This window comes from Macaca nemestrina, chromosome 17 (genome assembly GCF_043159975.1).
Source record: "Macaca nemestrina isolate mMacNem1 chromosome 17, mMacNem.hap1, whole genome shotgun sequence".
In the NCBI taxonomy this organism is placed as follows: domain Eukaryota; kingdom Metazoa; phylum Chordata; class Mammalia; order Primates; family Cercopithecidae; genus Macaca; species Macaca nemestrina.
Genome location: NC_092141.1, coordinates 51,319,426 through 51,332,124, shown reverse-complemented (window position 1 = coordinate 51,332,124; position 12,699 = coordinate 51,319,426). Strand labels below are relative to the sequence as shown.

The 12,699-nt window shown below is 51.2% G+C and overlaps 1 protein-coding gene across 8 annotated transcripts in view; it reads right to left on the bottom strand.

The window, feature by feature from the left end:
- The window catches only part of LOC105476804 (CUE domain containing 1), a 106,516-nt gene that overhangs the window by 3,074 nt on the left and 90,743 nt on the right, over positions 1-12,699 (bottom strand). For 3 of the 8 annotated variants that reach the window (XM_024791241.2, XM_011733010.3, XM_011733016.2), the window contains one exon: positions 9,752-11,472. The exons of 1 other annotated variant lie outside the window; for it this stretch is intronic. In XM_024791241.2, the coding sequence (XP_024647009.2) occupies positions 11,222-11,472 (251 nt within the window). In that variant the 3' untranslated portion in view covers positions 9,752-11,221. Of the gene's footprint in view, positions 1-9,751; positions 11,473-12,699 lie in introns of those variants that run through there. 4 more of the 8 variants (XM_071082891.1, XM_071082890.1, XM_071082892.1 and 1 more) reach the window with 4 other exon arrangements.

The window sequence follows — 12,699 nt, the reverse complement described above, 5'->3', positions numbered from 1 at the left end:
CTGGGGCACTTACACCATGCACTACCATGCTGCAGGAGGTACCAAGGAACCTCAAGTGTCTCATTCAGTCGTTCAACCACCTGCTGCCATACGTAATGTCCTGATAATTTTACAGATAAGGAAGTGGTGCTTGTAAACTCTCACAAAGGCCACGTTCCTTCCACTACAACACCACTCAGCCTCATATTAATCCCACTGTCTCATTGTAGATGTGCCCACTAATTGCATCACTCTGGGCAAGCTACGTAACTTTTCAAGCCTCTGTTTCTCCAACAGTTAAAATGTGGAGCTGGGCTCAGTGGCTCGTGCTTGTAATCCCAACATTTTGGGAGGCCAATGTGGGAGGATTGCTTAAACCAGGAGTTCAAAACCAGCCTGGGCAAAATTAGCCAGGTGTGGTGGTGCATGCCTGTAGTCCCAGCTACTCAGGGGACTGAGGTGGGAGGATGGCTTGAGCCCAGGAGTTCAAGGTTGCAGTGAGCCATGATCACACCACTGCACTCCAGCCTGGTCAACAGAACTGAGACCCTGTCTCAAAAATAGTAATAATAATAATATGGATGGCAGTGTCAACTGTCTTCGTGGCTTGTGGCAAAAGTAGAAGAGATCATTCATGTAAAGCACTATTCACAGCACCTGGGACATAGTGAGTGCCTGTGAGCAGCGACACGCCTGGTGACTGTAATGGCATCGCTATTGCTGTTGTGCTGTGTCATCCACCCATTGCCACCTGGACTGCAGCATTTTGATAATATTTCATAGATTGCCTTACTGTTTTACTTTCTTGTTAGATGATCCATTCATTCCAGAAGCATGTAAACACCTCCTTGACTATTCTGAGTCTTAGAGAATCCAACTGTCCAGTAGGGAAAACAGAGGCAAATACATACATATTAAGTTATGTGCTGAATAGCTTGTTGATTGTATGAAGTTTGCTAGGCCTGCCCTAACACCACTTGCACACAGAGTGGGTGGCTTACACACAAATTTTCTCCCTGTTCTGGAGGCCAGAAGTCCAAGATCAAGGTGTCTGCAAGTTTAGTTTATTGTGCACATGGCTAGTTTCTCCTTGCCTTGGAGACAGCTTTCTTCTCCCGCATCTTCACATGGTCTTTCTTCTTTGTGGGAAGGTTTTGTCCTAATCTCTTCTTATGAGGACACCAGTCTTATTGGATTAGGGCCCACCCTACTGACTTCATTTTTAACTTAATTACCTCTTCAAAGACTACCTCCTATTATAGTCACATTCTGAGGTACTGAGAGTTAGGACCTCAACGTACGATTTTCAGGGAGACACAACTCAGCCCCTAACATTGATCGGTAAGTGCTGAATAGTTCCCATTTGCCCAAGCAGTTCCACACCCACTCTCTGCTGTCCTTCGCCCTGTTCTGAGCCTCGGGAGGCTGGCTTCTGTGGCCTGCATCCACCAGCTCCTTGCCCTCTGCTTCTGGTTGGATTCCAGTTGGTACTGCCAACTGGCTACCTCCTGGAACATAAAGTTCTAGAACACAAAATCACAGCTCTCTCACCAGGTTCCAGCCACTGTCCCTCTCCTGCCCCTTCAAGCCTAGACATAGTTGGCAAGCTATGCCCCTCTGTTATTAACCATGGGGTCTAGGCCATCCCTTGTGGCTTCCCATCACTCTGCCTGCATCTTTGTGACAATGCCCTTATTTAAATAGTGCGTGGAGGTCAGGCGTGGTGGCTCATGCCTGTAATCCCAGTACTTTGGGAGGCCGAGGCGGGTGGATCACTGGAGGTCAGGAGTTTGAGACCAGCGTGGCCAACATGGCGAAACCCCGTCTCTACTAAAAATAAAAAATAATAATAAATAAATAAATAAATAAAATTAGGCGGGTGTCATGGCACACGCCTGTAATCCCAGCTACTTGGGAGGCTGAGGCAGGAGAATCACTTGAACCCAGGAAGCGGAGGTTGCAGTGAGCTAAGATTGCACCACTGCACTCCACCCTGGGTAACACAGCAAGACTCCATCTCAAAAATAAATAAATAAATAGTGTGTGGGAATTTGTCAGACAAAATGAGGAAGAGCATCATCCCCAATAGTGGAACAGCTTTGTGAAACTCCCAGCATATTGATGAAATCATGAATGCTGCTACTCATCTATGGCAGACAGCTAAAATCAGGGAGCAATTAGCTTTAAAGGGAGAAAAGCAATACAGTATATTCAATACGCGGTTTAAGAATTATATCAGGCCAGCTGTGGAGGATCATGTCTGTAATCCCAGCACTTTAGGAGGCCGAGGTGGGAGGATCACTTGAGGCCAGGAGTTTGAGACCAGCCTGGCCAACATAGCGAGACCTTGTCTCTACAAAAAAAAAAAAAAAAAAAAAGGAAAAGAAAAGAAAAGAAAGAAAAGTTAGCCAGTGCAGTGGCACAAGCTGGTAGTGCTAGCTACTCATGAGGCTGAGAGAGGAGAATTGCTTGAGCCTAGGCGTTCGAGGCTGCAGTGAACTATGATTGTGCCACTGCACCCCAGCCTAGGTGACAAAGTGAGAACTTTAAGAGAGAGAGAGAGAGAGAGAGGATTATATCAGGATCAGTTAAAAATAAATAAATCGGCCGGGCGCGGTGGCTCACGCCTGTAATCCCTGCACTTTGGGAGGCCGAGATGGGCGGATCACGAGGTCAGGAGATCGAGACCATCCTGGCTAACACAGTGAAACCCTGTCTCTACTAAAATACAAAAAAAAAAAATTAGCCGGGCGCGGTGGCGGGCGCCTGTAGTCCCAGCTACTCGGGAGGCTGAGGCAGGAGAATGGCGCGAACCCGGGAGGCGGAGCTTGCAGTGAGCCGAGATGGTGCCACTGCACTCCAGCCTGGGCGACAGAGTGAAGACTCCGCCTCAAAAAAATAAATAAATAAATAAATAAATAAATAAATAATTATAGGCTTCATGAGTCTGAGGACCAGGAGGATGAAGGGCAGGGAGGGCTATTAAAGGAGGAGGCAGCCAGACGCGGTGGCTCAAGCCTGTAATCCCAGCACTTTGGAAGGCTGGGGTGGGTGGATCACTTGAGGTCAGGAGTTCGAGACCAGCCTGGCCAACATCATGTAAACCCCGTCTCTACTACAAATACAAAAAGTTAGCCAGGCATGGTGGTGGGCGCCTGCAATCCTAGCTACTTGGGAGGCTGAGCCAAGAGAATTGCTTGAACCTGGGAGGTGGAGGTTACAGTGAACTGAGATCGCGCCCCTGCATTCCAGTCGGGGTGATAGAGCAAGACTCCATCTCAAAAAAAAAAAAAAAAAAAGGAGGCAGAGTGCCTTCTCTTTGCTTCCGGCTGCGGGGCTTGTGCCCCTATTCTGAGAGTTCCCCTTCAGACCCCATTCCTAGGCTTCAAGGAACTGTCAAGTTCAGGTGGGAAAGCTTTTGGCCCCCAGCACACAGTCAGTAAGATCACGTGAGTGCCCAGACCTGCTCCCTCCCTCCCTATGCTTATCTCTTTGAGGGCTCTGTATGTGTTGGAAGTCTGTTTACCTGTCTGAGTCTGGCTACAGGGGCCTTTTTGAGGGCAGGAACTAGGACTTTTAGCTCTGCCTCCCCACACCAGGCCTGGTGCTTGGCCCACAGCTCTTACTTAGAGTTTTCTAGTGAACCTCATGGATAAATAAAGCCAAATTAGGACAAATGAGGATGCTGTCATCTCCGCCTTCCTTTCACTGCCTGTCCACACCCAGCCCTCCCTCCCTCCCTCCCAAGCCCAGCTTTCCTTTGAGGCCTTCCCCAGATACACAGATAGGGAGAGAGCTGTGGATGAACGGAAATAATCCCCTACCTCACCATTCACTGCACATCATGAGCATTTCCGGTCTGACTGTCCTGTGTGCCTCACTGACAGGTAGTTCTCTTTTACAGTCCCCTGGGCCTCAGCTTCATTTGTAAAGTGGGGATAATGATAGCACCTAGCAGAGGATTTGTAGTCAGGCACCAGTGGGTTCATACCTGCTAAGTGCTTAAAACAGTACCCGGTGTATGGTAACTACTCAATAAATATGAGTGATGGTAATTTCTGACTACGCTTAAGAGCAACAATGTTCTTGAATTAAATCTCACCTGAGACTGGCTGCCATGACTCATGCCTGTAATCCAGCACTTTGGGAGGCCGAGGTGGGAGGATCAATTGAGTCCAGGAGTTTGAGAGCAGCCTGAGCAATACAGAGAGGCCTTGTCTCTATTAAAAATCAAAAAATTAGCCAGGCATAGTAGTAGGAGCCTGTGGTCCCAGCTCCTCGGGAGGCTAAGGTGGGAGGATCACTTGAGCCCCAGAAGTCAAGGCTGCAGTGAGCTATGATTGTAGCACTGCACTCCAGCCTGGGTGACAGAGCTGAGACTCTCTCAAAAAAAAAAAAAAAAAAAAAAAAAGAAAAAAGAAAAGAAAATAACTCACCTAACAACATACAAGCTATTTTCCTTTCCTCTTTCCTTTCCTTTTTTTTTCAGATGGAATCTTGCTCTGTCACCCAAGCTGGAGTGCAGCGGCACAATCTCGGCTCACTGCAACCTCCACCTCCTGGGTTCAAGTGATTCTCCTGCCTCAACCTCTTGAGTAGCTGGGATTACAGGCGTGCGCCACCACGCCCAGCTAATTTTTGTATTTTTAGTAGAGACCAGGTTTCACCATGTTGGCCAGGCTGGTCTCGAATTCCTGACCTCAGATGATCCACCCACCTTGACCTCCCAAAGTGCTAGGATTTATAGGTGTAAGCCATCGTGCTCCGGCCTACAAACTATTTTCATTTAGCTACCCACTCTTTTCTTCACCAAACCTGGGCTTGCCTCCAGGAAGAATCCAGTTCAGGAAGAGAAATAAGAACTTTACGCCCTGGGGGGCCTATGTCACTGTGACCAGGGGAAAAGGGGCCAGCTTGGCCTGGAGCAAGAAGCTGGCCTTTTATTGGTGGAATTCAAAGCCAGTTGGAATCACTCTGTGGGGTTTTGCAGCCCACCAAACCCCTTGAAGGCATACATTTCAGGGCCAATGTGGGCCCTTCTCTTCCTGGGGAAGTCACAGCAACTCAGTCTTTAATATGCACATGAATTTGCTGCAGATCTTGGAAAATGCAGTGTGACTCAGTAGGTCTAGGTCTGCATTTCTAGCAACCTTCCAGGTTGATGCCAATGCTGCAAATCTGCAGTTGGGATAACCAACCCACCCAAGTATGCCCACGACTTTCCCAGTTTTGGCACTGAAAGTTCTGCATCCAGGGAAACTAGGACAGTTGGTCGCTGTATCCATAGACCACATTTTGAATGGCAAGGTCAGAGCAAAGAAGCACGTGCTGTTTGTACTGAGCTTCACAATTCCTCCTACTGGAGTCCCTGGAATAATCCTCTTGTCCTGATAAAGAATTGTGACCCTTTACTCTCTGGAAAGGACACCTGACTCCAAGCCTCAGCTCTTCAGGGTAGATGCTGGTTTTGTGGGTCCTGAAGCTTATCTAATCTTAGTGGCTCTCTTAAGAAAAAATCTGGCCGGGCGCGGTGGCTCAAGCCTGTAATCCCAGCACTTTGGGAGGCCGAGACGGGCGGATCACGAGGTCAGGAGATCGAGACCACCTGGCTAACACGGTGAAACCCCGTCTCTACTAAAAAATACAAAAAACTAGCCGGGCGAGGTGGCAGGCACCTGTAGTCCCAGCTACTCGGGAGGCTGAGGCAGGAGAATGGCGTAAACCCGGGAGGCGGAGCTTGCAGTGAGCTGAGATCCGGCCACTGCACTCCAGCCTGGGCGACAGAGCGAGACTCTGTCTCAAAAAAAAAAAAGAAAAAAAAAGAAAAAATCTGGCCAGGCGCGGTGGCTCACAGCCTATAATCCCAGCACTTTGGGAGGCCGAGGTGAGTGGATCACCTGAGGTCAGGAGTTCGAGACCAGCCTGGCCAACATGGGGAAATCCCGTCTCTACTAAAAATACAAAAATTTAGCCAGGCGTGGTGGCAGGGGGCCTGTAATTCCAGCTACTCAGGACGCTGAGGCAGGAGAATCGCTTGAACCCGGAAGGCAGGGGTTGCAGTGAGCTGAGATCATGCCATTGCACTCCAGCCTGGGCAATAAGAGTGAAACTCCATCTCAAAAAAAAAAAAAAAAGAGAAGAAAAGAAAAAGAAAATATCTTTGTTTTGCAAATTTTACAAAACATATGACCATGTGAACAGAGTAAATTTCCCTCTGTCTCTTTGGCCTAAGGTCAAACAGGTGGTCACATCTTCCTTCTGGGAAAATCGTTCTGGGTGTCTCAGTGGCCAGTGACTGCCACTTCTGCAAGATGACCACCAGGTGGCAGTCGATTCACACAGCCCCTTTCACATGCCCGCCCTCTCCCACCTGGCCACCTCCAGAAATTTCCAACTCTTCCTCCAGCCGGTGCAGCCCATTAATCCAACAAATTAATCTATGCTGTGATAATGGGCATAAGGAGTTCATGTGCTTCTCTCTCAATAGCATATTTGCCATTTAACGGAAATGCTAAGAGATTTTTTTTTAAACTAGATAAAGAATGCTAATGGAGGCGTTCCAGGCACTCTGTTGGATCACGGATCACTGTGGTGACGTTTTTGAGCAAGTGGGCCCTTTCTGTGCTCCACAGATTGCATCTGTGCAGGGGTGCTGCATCTTAACCCTATCCCCCTGCATCCCAACCCGACCCCGCCATGCTTAGTGTTTAGGTATCATCTCGGGAGCTCAGCTGCCTGGGTTCATATGCAGGTCCTACCACCTCTTACTGAGGGTAGATGTTGAGCAAGGCCTTTCACATCTCTGTGTGAAACACAAGTAGTAATACTGATTTCATATAATTGTTGTGAAGGATTCGGTGAAATAATGCATGTAAAGTACCCTAGGAGAGTGTCTGGCACACAATAAACACTCGATAAAGAGCTACCATCTTCATCATACCATACCTTGCCTGCCTCCTTCATTCTTCAGAGCAAATTCTCCTGTTTTCCCCCCAGACCCTATCTCCAACCAGTTGCTTCAAGAAAACAGAGGGAGGGTTGAGACCCCAGCCAGGTAATAACCAGGCCAATTCTTGTGGGCACAGCATTTTCCAGACCCATGATCGCCTTTCAAGTTGGGGTTGATCCCTGAGGACATCAAAGCATCATCAAGATGGGGAAGGGGCCCTGGCTGGACCAGACTTCGGATAGTCCAGCTCTGCATTTTTGCAGAGGATAAATCTGCAGGTATCACCTTGTGGATACCAGGAGCTCAGCACTTGCAGATGAGCAAGCAGCGTGAGGGTAGGTGGCTAAGGCAGTCATCTGGTCCAGCCTGTCCCTATCCCCGGACCCATAGCCATCTTTAACCAGGAGTCAGGGGCTCCGGCAGAGGCTTCATCTCCTGCACTCCTTGGTAGACCTGGTAAGCATTCTCCCTCTCTTTCTCTCGCTGATTATCGTCATCTCCAGTGTCATCTACACTAACAGGCAAAATGGTGTAAGGGTCTCAAACTTGCTGCATATTAGAAGCACCTGGGATTTTACAATCTGATTCTCAGGCTAAATCCCAAACCAATTAAATCAGAATTTCTGAGAATGAGACCCACACATCAGAAATGATTCTAATGTACAGCAAGTTTGAGGACCAGTGTTCTAGAGCAGTGTTTCTCTAGCTTTAATGTGCATAGAAGTCACCTGAAGAGCTTGTTAAAATGCAAATTCTGATCCAGTAAGGCTGGGGCAGAGCCTGAGATTCTGTTTCTAATAAGCTCCCAAGTAATAAAGAATGTTGCTGGTCTGTAGACCAAGCTGTGAGTAGTCAGATTGTGGAGCTGTGGTTCTTAAACTTAAGCATGTATCAGAATGATCCGAAGGGCTTGTTAAAATGCACGCCTGTTTCAGATTCAGATCTGGAATGGGGCCTGATAATATGCATTCCTAACAAGCTCCCAGGGGATGGTGGGTGCAGAGGAGGCAACACAAGTTTTGGAGTCAGGCAGCTCTCGGCCTCATTTTCTGGCCTCATGACATTCTAGCTCTGTGATCTTGGATAAGTTACTTAATGTCTCTGAACTGTAATTATACTATCTGTAAAGTGATCATTACTGGGCAAGATCAAATGGGCTAATATAAAACACCTAACAGATTGCCAAGTGGGCTGGTCCTCAAACTTGATGGCAAATTTAATTACCTTGGGAGCTTTAAAAAAACAAAAAACAAAAAAACCCATAGTTGATTTAATTGGTCTAGGGTACTGAACATCAGGATTTTTTTTCTTTAATAGAGATGAGGTCTTGCTCTGTCACCCAGGCTGGAGTGCGGTGGCTCAATTATAGCTCGCTGTAACATCAGATTCCTGACCTCAAACAATCCTCCCACTTTGGCCTCCCAAAGTGCTGGGATTACAGGCATGAACCACAAGGGCTGGCCAGGATCTATTTTTTTTTAATTGAGACAGGGTCTGGAATATAGTGGCATGATCACAGCTCACTGCGGCCTCGACCTCTTGGGCTCAAGCGATCCTCCCACCTCAGCCTCCCGTGTAGCTGGGATTACATGTGTGTACCACCAACCCAGCTTTTTTTTTGTAGAGATGTGGGGGTTTGCGGGGGTGGGTCTCACTTTGTTGCCCGGGTTGGTCTTGAATTCCTGGGCTCAAGCGATCCTGCTGCCTCAACCTGTCAAAGTGCTGGGATTATAAGTGTGGCCACCGAGCCTGGTCTTGGCCAGGATTTTTTTTAAAGCTACTCAAGTAATTCTGTACAGCCCGTGCTAGGTACTGGCCTGGTACCATGATTCCCAAACTGTGGTGCACATCAGAATACAGGTTGCTGGGCTGCACCCCCAGAGTTTCCGACTCAGTAGGTCTCGGAATTGGCATTTGGAACAGCTTCCCAGGCAATGAATATGATGCAGAGAACCAGGGCTAGAGGATAATCCTGGTTTGCTCAGGACAGCTCGTGTGGAGCATCACCCTGTCCCAGGTGTGCCACTTTACAAGCCCCCTGGGTCTGACTGGGGGTGGGGCCAGACCCTGATGGGTGGGGAGGCCCCCGCAGGGAGTGCAGGAAGCACATGAGTTGTCAGGGAAGAGAGAGGGTGAGGTCACTGAGCTGAAACATGGCATCAGGGGCAAGAGAGGCAGCCTTGGCAACGGTGACCCAGAGCCCAAGAGCAAGACGTGTGGTTGGAAGCCCTAGAAGGCCCTTGGCTCAACACAAGGAAAAACTTCGACCTTGAGAACTGCCCTGTCTGGAAACGGCACCAGCTTCCTCTTCTGGCAGCGAGGGCCCTGTCCCTGTGGCGGAGGATGGGGGGTAGTCCAGCTGAGCTGGAGAGGAGGAGGAAGGAGAGATGTATCAACTGGGCGATCTCTGAGTTCCCTTTGAAGTCTGCAATTGCACTTCCCTGCAGCCTCCAGTCTGCCTTTAATCCAGAAGCTGTTTATTTAGGGAGGTGGCCGTCTGGAGCTTTCGCAACAGATTGGCTTTCCCCATAGGGGTGTTTCCCTTGCCTATCAGCAAGCGGTTTACTGTCCTGGGCCAAACAGGAAGGCGACAGCGCTAGACATAGCCGGTCCGCAAGGATGCGGTGCAGCGGTGCAGCGGTGCCGCAGGTGTCACCTCGAGAGTGCAGTCGGAGAGCGCTGCGGGTGAATGGGCGAGGCAAGGCAGGGGTACCCTAGGAATGCGACGCGGGGCTCCAGGGGGACAAACCCTGCCCCAGGCGGGGAGGGAGGAGGGAGCAGGAGGATCCAGCCCACGCCGCTGGCCACATCAGAGCACCAAGAGAACACCAACTCTTTATTACAGGAATTCCTATGAAACAGCTCCAAGAAAAAACCCACACATAGGAGGAAAAAAAATAACAAGCAACACTCACAGACGTGGGGCTGGGGCTTCCCCCGCAGTGCGCCCGTCCTGGCGCGGGGAAGGCTCAGAGACCCGTCGGGAACTCGAGCTGGGGACCCGAGGCACTCCTCGGAGACCTTCCCCTCCCTCCAGGACCTCAGGCCTGGCGCGAGGAGCAGTGGAGGGGGCGGCCGCTCCTCGGCAGGGCCCCCGAGCCAGCGTCCCGGCCCCGTGCGCGTTTCCAAACTTGGTCACGCTCGGCGGCGGCGGCGCGTCCCGGCCCTCCCCAGAGAGGGGAAATTCGGCGTCAGGAGTCCGGGCAGGGTGGGTGGGACGAGGTGCAATCGCCGGCTCGCCTTCGCTACGCCCTTGTGATCTTGGGGTCACTGAGGCCACCAGGGCCGCGCCAAGGATCGGATCCCACTCCCAACCTCCCGAAGCCGCGCCGAAGCCTCGTGCCTGCCCAGGCTTCCCGGCTCTCCAGAAGGTCTGCGCGCTCCCATGTCCAGGGCGGGGCCACGGGCTGGGCAGCCTCCCTCCCCGTGGCAGTGGTGGGTGCCGTGTAAGCCTTCCTAGAATCAGCGTTCTCCTCCTCAGATCACCCGCCCGTCTCAGGGGCACCCAGCAAGCCCTTCTGCCCTAGGCGCTCCCACCCAGGCTGGCGGCCTTTCCCCCTTGCTCTTCAGCCCTGCTACCTGCTCAAAGGGGTCACTCCAGGGCCCACTGCTGTCCACCCTCGGACAGCTGGGCTTCCAGTCCAGCTGGGGAGTCAGAGCCCCTATGAGCCCCCACTGTGGTGTGACTCCAGAACTGGCTTTTGTCTGCTGCCAAATTAAAGACCCTGCCACCCTGGGGTGGCCACCCTCCCCACCCCTGCTGTGTGATGGGGAGCTGCTGGGAGTGAGCCCGTCCCCAACAGCAGCAGCCTGATGAGGCCAGATGGGGCAGTCAGGAGATGCTCTCTTCAGCAGCCCATAGCACCTCAGAGTGCCTGGGGGACTGGCCGGAGACCTCCCACCCAGGCTAGGTGCAGGGCTTGTGTGCTGGGCCAGCAGCCCTGGGGGAAGGCTGAGATATGGGAGGCCCTGGAAGGGAGGGACCCAAGTGCCTGGAGGGAGCTGAGGAAGGGGACAGGGGGTCAGGCAGAGTCTGTGACAGGACAGATAGGGAACGGAGGGAGGCAGGGACTCCACCTCCTGGCCAAAGAGCCTCTGGTGGGGTCATCTTGCCCTTTTCCATATTCCAATTTTTATCTGCTTTCTGGATTTTTTTTTTTTCAAGGGAGGTTGGTTCCTGCATTTCCACTCATTGACCATAGGAACGCCTGGCTACAAAAGGAGCTGTAATTGGCTGCTGCCTCTAGGGGCCCCAGGTCCTTCCTCCAATTGCAAGGCAGCAACTCGGAAGTTCTAAGTCCCATGGAAAGTGGCAGTGGTTGGGCTGGACTGTGGCTGGAGGATCACTGGGCCTCGGTTCTCAAGCACCATCTGTCCGGCTGCAGCTGGGCCCTTCAGCTGGGGGCCAGTGTTGCTTTCCAGCTGCCCCCACCGGTTCAGATCATCTCTGGCAAGGAAGAGCTGCTGGCATCTGGCAGGGGGAAAAAGGGGATGGGAGGAGTCTTTTTCAAAGGAGCCCAATGGTCTTTCCTGGTCACTGGTTCCTGGAGAGACAGTTTTGGGAGAAGTTACCAAAGACCTAAGCCCTCCCCTTTCTCCAGGGACTCGAGGTCAACTGTAGAACTCTGCCTGGGTCATCCCCACCATTCGAATTCCTAGAACCATTCCAGCTTGCGGAGCTGCAGGGACTCTGGCAGCAGGAGATGGAGCGGAGGAATGGAATCCTGGGGGGAAGCAGCTATAGGGGAGGGCTTCAAGGTGGGAGGGTACCTGGCCCATTCTAATATGTCATAGCTCAAGAGAGCTAGGCCACAGAGATCTGTAGGTGGAAAAAAGTAAACTGGGGGCAGAACCTGGTAGGCCTCAGACACCAAGCTGAAGAGATCCTAAGACTTTACTCAGAAGACTCATTCAGGCTGGGCACGGTGGCTCACGTCTGTAATCTCAGCACTTTGGGAGGCCAAGGCAGACGGATCATGAGGTCGGGGGTTCAAGACCAGCCTGACCAGCATGGTGAAACCCCGTCTCTACTAAAAATACAAAAATTAGCCGGGCATGGTAGCGGGTGCCTGTAATCCCAGCTACTCAGGAGGCTGAGGCAGGAGAATGGCTTGAACTTGGGAGGGGGAGGTTGCAGGGAGCAGAGATTGCGTCACTACACTCCAGCCTGGGCAACATAGCAAGACTCCATCCCTCCCAAAAAAAAATAGAAAAAAAAAAGGTTTATTCAAAGAGCATAGGAGAAATGGAACTAAAGTGGGGTTTTGGTGGTGGGATAATCAGAGTAGCTAGGGGCAGTGAAGAGAACAGGGCTGTGACCTAGGTGATGAGCATCTATCAGGGTGGTAATAGAAGGAATAGAAAAGAGAATGAAAGGGGGCAGTCAGCAGGAGAGACTGAGTTGCCACCCAAGACTGAGAAGAAAATCTTGGGTGCAGCTGGGGACACAAAGCAGCTCTGGAAGCCTAACTGCGATGGAGATTCAGATGTAGGAGCCAGATGCACAGAAGTGTTGCTGGTGCTATAAAAGAGGGCGGAGGCACTGCCAGAGTGGGCAGTGAGAAGACTTCAAAGAGGGTCAAGGGCAGAGCAACAAGGAGAGCCAGTCAGAGGAAGGAGAACCAGGCTTCGCGGGGTCACAGGAGCCAAGGGAGGGCAGTTTCGGGAAAGATCAGGGGAGTGTGTGTGGAAGAGCACCAGAAGAATGCAGAATAGGCTAAGGCCCTGAGCTGCTGGGTAACCTCCGAGTCAATCTGGATGATGGGAGGGGC